General features: G+C 42.2%; 2 protein-coding genes across 6 annotated transcripts in view; one reads left to right on the forward strand and one right to left on the reverse strand.

Annotated features, from left to right (window-relative positions):
* hikeshi (heat shock protein nuclear import factor hikeshi) lies at positions 1-6,376 on the reverse strand. Its single transcript, XM_065023539.1, has 5 exons — positions 6,179-6,376; positions 5,205-5,442; positions 4,825-4,976; positions 484-602; positions 1-232 (listed from the first exon to the last, which is right to left on the reverse strand). The coding sequence occupies exons 1-5, from the start codon at positions 6,206-6,208 to the stop codon at positions 178-180; spliced, it is 594 nt and encodes a 197-aa protein (XP_064879611.1). The 5' UTR covers positions 6,209-6,376; the 3' UTR covers positions 1-177.
* Positions 5,842-12,686, forward strand: part of atp7b (ATPase copper transporting beta) — a 24,406-nt gene continuing 17,561 nt past the window's right edge. For 2 of the 5 annotated variants that reach the window (XM_065023522.1, XM_065023524.1), the window contains exons 1-2: positions 8,164-8,788; positions 9,903-10,743. In XM_065023522.1, the coding sequence (XP_064879594.1) occupies positions 8,615-8,788; positions 9,903-10,743 (1,015 nt within the window). In that variant the 5' untranslated portion in view covers positions 8,164-8,614. Of the gene's footprint in view, positions 5,935-6,476; positions 7,514-8,163; positions 8,789-9,902; positions 10,744-12,686 lie in introns of those variants that run through there. The other 3 variants (XM_065023528.1, XM_065023527.1, XM_065023526.1) reach the window with 3 other exon arrangements.

Consider the following 12,686-nt stretch of genomic DNA (forward strand, 5'->3'; position numbering starts at 1 on the left):
GAATTTTAAGAAACGTTTAATATTGGACAAACATGTAGTAATTGTTGCTATAAAACGATATTTTCGTCTTCTGTGGAGGACCATTCCTGGACATTCTGGAGCAGAAAATGAAGTCTTTGGTCTTCTCTGTCCATGCCCCTTTATCATGGTTTTTAACACTGGTCTTGTCGAGACAACTCAAGTCTTCCAGAAATTAGGGTTTTGAGCCATGCGCCTCTGGAAGTTCTCATACCTGGGGAGAAAGATCAGAGGAGCACATGACTTTATGCTTTTGATTTAGGAAGCACATTCAGATCGTTTGCAGCGTCCATGCTTAACTGACTGATTGAGAAATTCCTCAAATGTTAGTTTCCTTGTAGGCAGCCCAATAACCACAGGTTCCTCAAACGTGGGTCAGGCAAATTGAAAATAATTGATTGGGTTAATTCAAGCAGGTGTTTAAATGGTCTGACTTTGAATAGGACCAACAGGGAATCATTTTACCATTTGAGGATGGAACTGGCAGGGATGAACATTTCTGAGGGGTTTGGAGTCATCTGCGACTGGGAAACGGCAAAAGACGAGGAGAAATTATACAAACTGTCCAGCATCTTCTGAGTGAACTGAGGAGAGAGAGTTGAGTTGGTCAGCTGAGTGTGTAGGTGCTCTTAGCAACATCAAAATAAAAGTCCTGCACATGTGCCACATGTGGACAAAAAGGAATAACTTGTGAGGATGTATTTTGACACGAGGTAAGCAGAGAGGAAGTGGGTCTACAATAGACCCATGTTTGAGAAGTCTCAATACCATCCTTTAGATATGGTCTCAAATACCCCCTGTCATAATGACCAACTGTTCTGCCCACTGACTGTTTGTGCAACCTAATACAATTGAACACAATGCTAGTGTGCCTGTAGAAAGTCTACCCCCCCTTGGATTTCTTCCCATTTTGTGTTAAAGATTCATGAAAAATAAGTGCCAATATACCATAATTTGTTAGAAACACCTCCGCAGCGATTACAGCTGTGAGTCGTCTTGGGTAAGTCTGAGCTTTGTACACCTGTATTGTGCAATATTTTCTCCTTTTCAAAAGTCAAACTCTGTCAAGGTGTTGGGGATCATGGCTAGACAGTAAGTCTTGCCATAGATTGTCTAGCAGATTTAAGTCAACTGTAACTTGGCCACTCAGGAACATTCACGGTCTTTTTGGTAAGAAACTCCAGTGTAGATTTGGCCTTGTGTTGCAGGTTGTCCTGCTGAAATGTGAATTCCTCTCCCAGTGTCTGGTATAAAGCAGACTGAAGCATGTTTTCCTCTAGGATTTTGCCTGTGCCTAGCTCCATCCTGTTTCTTTTCATCCTGAAATACTCCCCAGTCTTTGCTGATGTCAATCATTCCATGATGCAGCCACCAACCACCATGCTTGAAGATGAGGCAGCTACTCAGTGATGTATCAGATTTGCCAAAAAGTGTCTTCCTTTGTTGTGTTTTTCTCTCTCTCAGTATTACTTTAGTGCTTTGTCGCATACATGTGTATGTTTTGGAATCTTCTGTGTATTTGTATTCTTTTAACTCTAATTTAGGTCATGGGGTCACTACAATGTTGTTGATCCATCCTCAGTTCTCTCCCATTGAACTCTGTAGCGGTTTTAAAATCAGCAATGGCCTCATTGTGAAGTCACTGAGCAGTTTCCTTCCTGTCCTGCAGCTCAGTTCAGAAGGACGACTGCATCTTTGATGTATCTGGGTGGTTTAATACAGTGGTTCCCAAACGTTTAATAGTCCCGTACCCCTTCAAACATTCAACCTCCAGCTGCGTAACCCCTCTAGCACCAGGGTCAGCATGCTCTCAAATGTTGTTTTTTTGTCATCATTGTAAGCCTGCCACACACACACACTATACATTTATTAAACATAAGAATGAGTGTGAGTTGTCACAACCCAGTTCGTGGGAAGTGACAAAGAGCTCTTATAGGACCAGGGCACAAATAATATAATCATTTTGCTCTTTATTTAACCATCTTACATATCAAATTGTGAATAACTCACCACAGGTTACTTAGAAGGGTGTGCTTGAAAGGATGGACATAACTCTGCAATGTTGGGTTGTATTGGAGAGAGTTTGTCTTAAATCATTTCCCATGCATAGTCTGTGCCAGTATTTAGTTTTCATGCTAGTGAGGTCCGAGAATCCACTCTCACATAGGTACGTGGTTGCAAAGGGCATCTGCGTTTGCTAGGGCAGGATACTCTGAGCGCAGCCCAATCCAGAAATCTGGCAGTGGCTTCTGATAACATTTTCACTGAACTACTTGAATGCAATTTCGATGAGGCTCTCTTGTTCAGATATCGGTAAGTGGACTGGAGGCAGGGCATGAAAGAGATAACGAATCCAGTTGTTTGTATCATCCGTTTCGGGGAAAGTACCTGCGTAATTGCACATCCAACTCACTCAGGTGCTTCGCTATATCACATTTGACATTGTCCGGAAGCTTGAGTTCATTTGCACACAATAAATCATACAATGATGGAAAGACCTGTGTGTTGTCCTTGTTAATGCAGACAGAGAAGAGCTCCAACTTCTTAATCATAGCCTCAATTTTGTCCCGCACATTACTTATAGTTGTGGAGAGTCCCTGTAATCCTAGATTCAGATCATTCAGGCGAGGATTTAAATCACCCAGATAGGTCAGTCGTGTGACAAACTCGTCATCATGCTAGCAGTCAGACAAGTGAAAATTATGGTCAGAAAATAACTAAGCTTGTCTCTCAATTTAAAAAAGTGTCAATACTTTGCCCCTTGATAACCAGTGCACTTCTGTATATTGTAAAAGCATTACATGGTCGCTGCCCAGATCATTGCAAGGTGCAGAAAATACACAAGAGTTCAGGGGCCTTGCTTTAACAAAGTTAACCATTATTACTGTGGTGTCCAAAACGTCTTTCAAGCTGTCAGGCATTCCCTTGGCAGCAAGAGCCTCTCGGTGGATGCTGCAGTGTACCCAAGTGGCATCGGGAGCAACTGCTTGCACACGTGTTACCACTCCACTATGTCTCCCTGTCATGGCTTTTGCACCATCAGTACAGATACCAACACATCTTGACCACCAAAGTCCATTTGATGTCACAAAGCTGTCCAGTACTTTAAAAATATCCTCTCCTGATTTCCAAAAAGAGGATGTCTTCCTTAATTGACCCCCCATAAATATAACGGACATGTGCCAGGCCCGCCACGTCTGTTCATCCAGCTGTAACACATAGAATTCACTGGCTTGTATGTGAAGCAGTAATGGTTTCAAAACATATTCTGCCATGTCACTGATGCGTCGTGAAAGTGTTGTTTGATGAAGACATTGTCTGTATAGTTTTTTGGGCCTTTTCCCCCAGCATTGTTCCAGCCATATCCGCGGCAGCAGGAAGAATTAAGTCCTCCACAATAGTATGGGGCTTGCCTGTCCTAGCCACTCGGTAGCTCACCATATAAGACGCTTCTGGCCCCTTATTAATGGTATCTGTTGTCTGTCTGTTGTCTAATGTCTGCGCAAGAGTGAAGGTTTACTTTTGCACATATAACACACTGTGGCTGAGGAAAGGCACTACCAATAAGTGAACCCCAAATCAATGTAGTTCTCATCATATTTGCGCCTCTTCGATGGTCCAATGTCCCTGTCTGTTCGGTGCTTTCCCGGGTAAGGGGGCAGTAGCTCTTCGGCTGCATCAGATTCACATCCATTCTAGCTGGGCTAACAACAAATGTAGAATTACTGATGCTAGCATTGGATGTGCTAGTGGAAGCCGACCAACTTGTTGTTGACAGGTGCAGGTGTACTGCTGGTAGTAACAGTACTACCAGTAGAGTTGGTATGTGTCTATGGACATGTGCCTTTTTTACATTTGACCATTTATCAATTTTCGAGCAAACGGAATGAGCAGCAGCTATGTTTGGCTACATACGGACCGTTAGTGGAATTCCCGCGAGAGAGTACTGTTAATTATTTGACTAGTCTACCTGTATTTGACAGTGTTGTTATTTCACTGAACACTAGATGGTTTCATTTTATTTTTGGCAGTGAAGAGAGGCTACTCAGGTAAGAGAAAAAAACTCACCCAAATGTATAGCCCTGTTGGAATATATATAAATGGACTGTTTTAAAAAATGTGAAATCACATTTTTATTTGGTGTACCCCCGATGGCATTGCACGTACGTACCCCAGTTTGGGAATACCTGGTTTAATACATCATCCACAGCATAATTAACTTGATCATGTTTAAAGAGATATTCAATGTCTGATTTGTTATTGTTACCCATCTCCCAATCACTGCCCTTTGAGGCTTTCAAAAAAGCTACTTGGTCTTTGTAGTTTAATCTGTGCTTGAAATTCAATACATGACTGAGGGACCTTACAGATATATGTATGAGGGACAGAGGAAGGTGTAGTCATTAAAAACAATGTAAACCGTGTGAGTCCATATAACTTATGTGATATGTTAAACCAAATGTGACTTCTGGACTAATTTAGGCTTGCCTAAACAAAGGGGTGAATACATATGCAACAACTATAGTTTAGTTGTGTTTTTTGTTTTTTTACACGTGTAGAATTTTATTTTCACTGACAGTATTTTGTGTAGATCAATTACAATGAAATCTATCACTTTAAAAGCAAGGTGAAAAAAGTTGAAGGGGGTGTAGACTTTCCATAGGCACTAAATACACCCGTGTTGCTGGTACACAGCAATCAAACCAAGCAGCTTGAGTATTGACCCGTATACATATTATCAAAGGAAGGTCACTGATTATGTGCACTGCACTGCACTGCACTGCAAAGCACCCATAATGTTCTAACCTGCATAAAGGAGTCAACAGCGCACACAGTGGCACCTGATACAGGCGTCTGCTGGACCAGCTGCTCCAAAGGCTCAATAGACACACCAACTTGGGCCACGGAGGCAAGCCGAGGTACTGTCATAACTCCAAATGGATGCTCTCCACCCTCACCTATAGGAAGACAGCAGAAACACCAATGGTGTGTAACTTTTGCTCAACAGTTTACCCACCTTTTGCAAAAAAATGCATTGAAAGAAGAGGAAGGGTTCTTTTTTCCCACCACAACTGGCGATCAGTTTACCCACCACTACAGCACTAAAACACACATACTGAAAAAACACATTGTGACAACTACTAATGAAAGAAGGGCTTTATTAAATACATTTGAATGATACTCACCTGGTTTTAATTTAGATATTTTAAAGATGGCACTTGGTTTGTCATTGGTGATGAAACCCAGGAGCTGCCAGATCTGCCCACCGACAGGGTCCGGGAAGGAGAAGTAGACAGCTCCACCCATCCCCGCAGGGAAAGGCACTGTGCCCAACATGAACACCACTACATGGTTCACATTCTCATAGTCTGGTAGGTTGAAGACAAACTTGTCACCAGCAACCTGCTGGGCGTCAGTCTGGACCTAAAAGACAATTGTGACTCCTACTTGAGCTGGAGTTATTTCAAGAGGTACTTTTCATTTAATTAAAGGCACAATCTGTTTCTGTATTTCAGCAGTTTGACCCTGCCATTTTTTTGGTAAACTGATAATTGGGGTAGGTAGGGACCAGTGGAGGCTGGTGGGAGGGGCTGTAGGAGGATGGACTCAATGGATGGAATGGAACGGAGTCAAACTTGGTTTCCATATGTTTGATACCGTTCCACGAATTCCATTCCAGCCATTACACATTAAAATGAGCTTGTCCACATAGCTCCTCCCACCTGCCTCTGGTAGGGACATCATGATGTATCTCTTTTGGGACTCTTACATTCATAGACAGCCATGCTTGCAAGTCCATGGACCTGTCATGGTAGTAGGAAACATACTTTGAAGCTATACATTTTCTGTTTAGAATGACACCCCAAAACAACAAACATTTGAGTACAATTTGGGTTATGATACTAGCTAACTACGGTAAGAAAAGTTGTACAAGCTAAACAATGTACACAAAACCTCTGTCTCTGTTAAGCTCATATCATAGAGCATGTTTAACTAGCTATATTGTTCAAGAATCAATGGGTATATGTAGCCTACGAGTAGAAATGACTAGTCAGCAGCCGGGAATACAATAACACATTGTTCCTTCATACCAAATGTGTAGTTAGCTGTCATTTCAGTCCCAAGTTAGCTTGCTGCCGTTAGCAAGTTCCATACTTACCAATCTACCAGCAACCAAACATCCAAACATTGTAATGTCCTTGGTTTACTTTATATTTCGGTCAAGATGACTGTCTTGTACTTAATCGATAGCACCAGCTGAGTCCATTACACAAAACTCCCGAGAAAGTTAGCTTAGCTAACTCCAATGTTGTGTTACTTGTATATGTTCTGCTTCAGACCACGTGTATGCGATAACTTCCGGTTTGATTGACGTTTCAAAATAAAATCAACCAGAAAGAAAGTGCTAAAATAGTCATTAGAATGTGATAGAACGCTTGCGTGGTTCTAATAGGTAGGCTGTTTGTTTAAGAAGAAAAAAAAACATACAAAAAGAAAGCGCCAGAAAAAACAAATGTCTATAATCTAAGATAAATTGTATTGTGATGGGACTGCGGAAAAAAATACATCGTGTGGTTCCATGGAAGTATGAAAACAGAAATACTTAGTTCCGCGTAACCAACATAAGTGATACAATCCCGAAAGATCCATCCTATATCTCTCCCACAACTCTCCAGCCTTTACTTGCAGGTTTATATCTGGAATTGAAGGAGCCTTCAGTAGGAGTCAGTCAAAGGCTTCATTGTGTGGCCTATAAACCCGAGGATCTGTTCAAATCACTGATGCATGGCTCGGAGGAGAATGTTAGGGTGAATGTGAGCTGTTCGTCAAGGTCTGTGACCTCTGAGTCTTCTATATTCTTGGTTTGCTTGGAATTAATCCACATTTTAAACAACTGCCATGGAAGTCATGAGAATTCACCTATTATTGGCTTATTGGTCATCTAAAATGGGGAAATATTGGGAAATGTAACTTAGGCTTCGTTTCATTGAAGAGTATTGCATTTTATTGAAGCTGGTTGCACTGGGTTGAGCAATGTTTGTTGATATGTCAATATAGATTGAATAGAACCAATGCCTGCCACAATTAATCCATTATTGTCAGCCAGGCCATAGTCACCAATATCGAATTACTGTCACCAAAAGCTGCCAAGGTAAACCTACACCCCCCCTAACTATGACTATGTGGACTTTTATAATCACACTCTATCAAACTCTATTGGTTTATACTATAGCTTTCTCTTTCCATGAAGTCAAGCACTCCAGCATTCCAGTGATGTGAGGGTTTAGAGTTGACATCATCCATTACAGACTAAATTGGATAACTGTGACTTGTGTCATGTGGCTCATCCTGTTCGGGCTGGAGTTGTCCATTGTTGTCTTTCCTTCAGATCCGTTCTCTGAAGAAGACTGCAGAAGGCCCCTGATCCAACTGGAAGTTTACCATGTATGGATCCACATGGCCCACTAAGTGGATGAGGAATTACCTGAACTATGTGAGTCATCTGGATACATTGTTACCTCTATGTGTTGACATGTTCATGTTATTATCAGGCTTCAGACTACTTCTGAATTCAGAAAATCTCTATACTCTGATCAATGGCTTGGGTCAATAGAGAATAGACAGTTGTGCTATATTTGAGACAACTTCAAGCATATGGGTTGTCGAGACATTCATTCATATCCTTCATAGAGCCTTTATTCAATATATATTATGTGTGACATTGTTGTTGAATAGTATGTCATACTCATATCGCAGACATATTAATAATATCTGCTTCTGCAATTAACTTATTAAAAAAAATGTAAAACATTAAAGTATGACAATTAAACAACTGTATGTATTAGTGTAATTGAAAAATAACGACAAGTTATTTTTATGCATTTACCATTCTGAAAAGGTTATTTTGAATTCACAGAGTAGGTTTAGGCTAGGCTATGCTGAAGGTGTGAGTGTAGGATTATATATGCATGTTTGTAGCTAATACGTGACACAGCACCGAGTTTGCTACGTTGTTGCACTCGTTTCCAGTATAAAGTGCAACGGGAGGGGCTTTGCGCGCGTCCTCTTCTAGCCAGGTAAATGATCTACAATACACGCTGTATCTGCACTACACTACAGTACAGTAACACAATCACCAAACTAAGTGCCCAGTGAAACACTGTCATGGGTTTCCGTGTTACTGTGGGGGTTCCACAGCTGTGCTGTGAATTGTTACGATCATTCAAGTGACCACTGCTTTTTTACTTGTATTATTACGTGTTATTAATTGACCGTTATTTATATATTTTTATTTCTCTCTGCATTGTTGGGAAGGGTCCGTAAGTAATAATATCACAGTTAGTCTACACCTGTTGTTTATGAAGCATGTGACGAATGAAATTCGATTTGTCCAAGAGCTGGGCGCAAAAGAAAGGCATTGCCAGAGACCGAGGTAACCGCAAGCAGTGCGACTGGACTTCAATCATGTGCACAGCTCTGCACTCTGCGCTCTCTGACATTATAGTGGCGTGTTGCCGAATAGGAACGTGAACCACGAACTTTTGCCCTCGATGGGTGTTGTGAGAAACAAATAAAGAACCACAGAGAAGTGACCATGTTTTCGCAAAATCCGATAAGTAGCCTTACTAAATATGTTTCGAAGCCGTCAGTCGTGGGACAGGTAGAGGTTTGTATGGTTGAATGTCAGTCGCCTTGCGCTGTTAGGACAGCTGTACCAGACGGACAAACCGCAGACCATGGGAGGGTAGCAAATCAGGCTGATCTAAAGGTAAGAAGAAACCGGTCAGTTAGTGTTTAACTGTTTACATTTAAATGTATATTCCCATTTTAGATATACATGTATGGAGTTATACTGCTCACAAAAATTCTGAATTTATTTATAAATTCTGAATTGATGTATTTGAAATCTGTGAAAAAATAGTTTTGAGCCACGAAAGTCCGACCATGTTGTGTGTTCATATCACATCTATCCCTTGACCCTTTGGTTTGAGGTTACTACTGTACATAGAAAGCTCTCTCTCCGTTGACATTCCCATCAACAAACATGGAGTATCTTAGTATTTGTTTAACAGACAGTGTGAGCTGTGGCTTTCCTCATAGGACATACAGTAATGTAGGCTAATATACAGTAATGTAGGCTAATATACAGTACTGTAGGCTAATATACAGTAATGTAGGCTAATATACAGTAATGAAACAAATATTGTAAAAATGTATTGCCCACATGTGACACAAGGTCAGGAGTTCATATTGATCAGGTGAGGTGGTGTTATTTCTTATTGTATGGTAGACTGCAGTTTTACCATATTAAAAAATGGCATTGGTGGTGTTCACAATGACTGCCAATGCACCGAATGCTCCCTGGCCTCTCCTCTCCTCCTCTTAGCCTGGGTGTCAGATCCAGATGAGCGTTGACTCTAAGCAGAGTCACATTGTTACCGTGTGAGCAGGGTTACTTATGGTCACGTGGGCCTGGAGCTTCTAGTAATCCATGGGTCTTTCAACACACTTGTTTTACACCAGCAGTCTCTGGTCTGTGTGCTCCATCCTCATACAGTGGATGACCAGAAGTACTGTACGTTCCCAGAGTGGGCCACTAACGATGTTGACACTGGAGAATTCATTGTGAAGCAGTGGTGACCTAACTTGTCCTCTGCTTCAAGCCTTTTTAAGGGCCGGTCACAAATCTAACTCAAGATTTCAAGGAGCTGATTGCAATCAGCTTTTTATGGCATCCAGTATTTAAAGGGCTATAAAAAACGTTGCTGCTTCGACTTCTGAAAACACTGAGCCTACATATAACTGACATGATCAAGTATGTGCATCTCAATCTTTTCTCTCTCTCTTGCTCTCGTCCTCTACCTCTCTGACACTCTCTTAAGGAGAAGATGTGTCCCTGTGAGGCCTGGTGTTCCCAGAAGCGGACCTATGAGAACCTGGCCTACGAGCCTGGGAGTCAGAGTGAGCTCTACCCCCAACCTAAGGCCCTCTCCCGGGCTGTTTTCCAGCTCTCTGGCCTCACCCCCAAGTCCTCCATCCAGGCCATCGAGAGCCACATCGCTAGCCTGAAGGGAGTGGTGTCTGTCAACTTCTCTGTTGGCCTGGCTCAGGTGGACTATAACGCGTCATCTATCTCTACCAGGGAGTTATCTCTGGAGATCCAGGCCATGGGCTACGGCGTCGTGGACGTGGCTGGGGAAGAGGTGACTAAGACCGGGGAGACGGAGGCCACAGAGTCCCTGACGAGGATCAGGGTGAAGGGTATGACATGCCAGTCCTGTGTGCGCTCCATCGAGGGACGGATAGGGACTCTGCCTGGGGTTCTGCACATCAAGGTGTCTCTGAGCGATCAAGAGGCAGTAGTACAATTTCAGCCCCACACAGTGACATCTGAGGAGGTAAAGGAACAGATTGAGAACATGGGATTTGGTGCAACTCTTACGAACAAAGACACGAGTATAGATTGTGGTCAAGGGGAGACACCTGTGTCATCCTCCATCTTGGATTCACTGACTCAGACGTCTGTCATTGGGATTGTAGGGATGACCTGTAATTCATGTGTCCAGTCCATAGAGGGCAAGATCTCTGAGATGACTGGGGTGTGTTCTATAGCGGTGTCATTAAAGGAGGAACAGGGGACCGTCACCTTTGACCCCAGTCTGACTCAGCCAGAGGAACTAAGGGCAGCCATTGAAGACATGGGATTTGATGCTTCACTCATAGGTATGCTTAATATGTTTATTTCACCTTAGAAATTGAACAAAAATCACAACTACACTTTTCTAATCAGACATTTCATTCATGTAATATGGGGAGGGGGGCTCAACTGAGTTGGTACATTTTGGTATAGAATGCAGAGAAATGGATTACTTCAACATTCCAAACTCACCAAATTGGCAGTCTCACAGCGGTGGGCATACAGTAATACTGCTTTCAATGGACAATGCTGTTCAAAGCATTCTATTTCCATCCAGCCTTGCTATTGGTGGAGAGTAGGCAGCACTTGTGCACAGGTCTCCTTGGAAACGAGACAAGTGTGCTTTCTAGTGTGGCATCAAGTGTTCTTGAATTACCCAGACTTGGGGCCGGTAAAACAAGCTTATAAACGGATTATGAACCGGTTTGGTTCTTTTATGTCACCCCCCTTACACTGAAAGCACTCTCTCTCCATCCATGCATAACCCATCCAACCAACGGTCTTGTTAATACACTGCTCAAAAAAATAAAGGGAACACTTAAACAACACAATGTAACTCTAAGTAAATCACACTTCTGTGAAATCAAACTGTCCACTTAGGAAGCAACACTGATTGACAATAAATTTCACATGCTGTTCTGCAAATGGAATAGACAACAGGTGGAAATTATAGGCAATTAGCAAGACACCTCCAATAAAGGAGTGGTTCTGCAGGTGATAACCACAGACCACTTCTCAGTTCTTATGCTTCCTGGCTGATGTTTTGGTCACTTTTGAATGCTGGCGGTGCTTTCATTCTAGTGGTAGCATGAGACGGAGTCTACAACCCACACAAGTGGCTCAGGTAGTGCAGCTCATCCAGGATGGCACATCAATGCGAGATTTTTTTATATATTTTTTTTATTTCACCTTTATTTAACCAGGTAGGCAAGTTGAGAACAAGTTCTCATTTACAATTGCGACCTGGCCAAGATAAAGCAAAGCAGTTCGACACATACAACGACACAGAGTTACACATGGAGTAAAACAAACATACAGTCAATAATACAGTAAAAAAAAAACAAGTCTATATACAATGTGAGCAAATTAGGTGAGAAGGGAGGTAAAGGCAAAAAAGGCCATGGTGGCAAAGTAAATACAATATAGCAAGTAAAACACTGGAATGGTAGTTTTGCAATGGAAGAATGTGCAAAGTAGAAATAAAAATAATGGGGTGCAAAGGAGCAAAATAAATAAATAAATAAAATACAGTTGGGAAAGAGGTAGTTGTTTGGGCTAAATTATAGGTGGGCTATGTACAGGTGCAGTAATCTGTAAGATGCTCTGACAGTTGGTGCTTAAAGCTAGTGAGGGAGATAAGTGTTTCCAATTTAAGAGATTTTTGTAGTTCGTTCCAGTCATTGGCAGCAGAGAACTGGAAGGAGAGGCGACCAAAGAAAGAATTGGTTTTGGGGGTGACTAGAGAGATATACCTGCTGGAGCGTGTGCTACAGGTGGGAGATGCTATGGTGACCAGCGAGCTGAGATAAGGGGGGACTTTACCTAGCAGGGTCTTGTAGATGACATGGAGCCAGTGGGTTTGGCGACGAGTATGAAGCGAGGGCCAGCCAACGAGAGCGTACAGGTCGCAATGGTGGGTAGTATATGGGGCTTTGGTGACAAAACGGATAGCACTGTGATAGACTGCATCCAATTTGTTGAGTAGGGTATTGGAGGCTATTTTGTAAATGACATCGCCAAAGTCGAGGATTGGTAGGATGGTCAATTTTACAAGGGTATGTTTGGCAGCATGAGTGAAGGATGCTTTGTTGCGAAATAGGAAGCCAATTCTAGATTTAACTTTGGATTGGAGATGTTTGATATGGGTCTGGAAGGAGAGTTTACAGTCTAAACAGACACCTAAGTATTTGTAGTTGTCCACGTATTCTAAGTCAGAGCCGTCCAGAGTAGTGATGTTGGACAGGCGGGT

The sequence above is a fragment of the Oncorhynchus nerka genome, linkage group LG2, assembly GCF_034236695.1.
Source record: "Oncorhynchus nerka isolate Pitt River linkage group LG2, Oner_Uvic_2.0, whole genome shotgun sequence".
Lineage (NCBI taxonomy): Eukaryota > Metazoa > Chordata > Actinopteri > Salmoniformes > Salmonidae > Oncorhynchus > Oncorhynchus nerka.

What these genes read in the sequence shown, in the direction of transcription:
- hikeshi (XM_065023539.1), bottom strand. Translation starts at nt 6,208, where the DNA reads ATGTTTGGATGTTTGGTTGCTGGTAGATTG. An exon ending in CTGTTGACTCCTTTATGCAG is followed by an intron (nt 603 to 4,824) that starts GTTAGAACATTA and finishes CTCTCTCCTCAG; the next exon opens with TTCACTCAGAAGATGCTGGA. An exon ending in GCCAGTTCCATCCTCAAATG is followed by an intron (nt 233 to 483) that starts GTAAAATGATTC and finishes CTTTCTCCCCAG; the next exon opens with GTATGAGAACTTCCAGAGGC.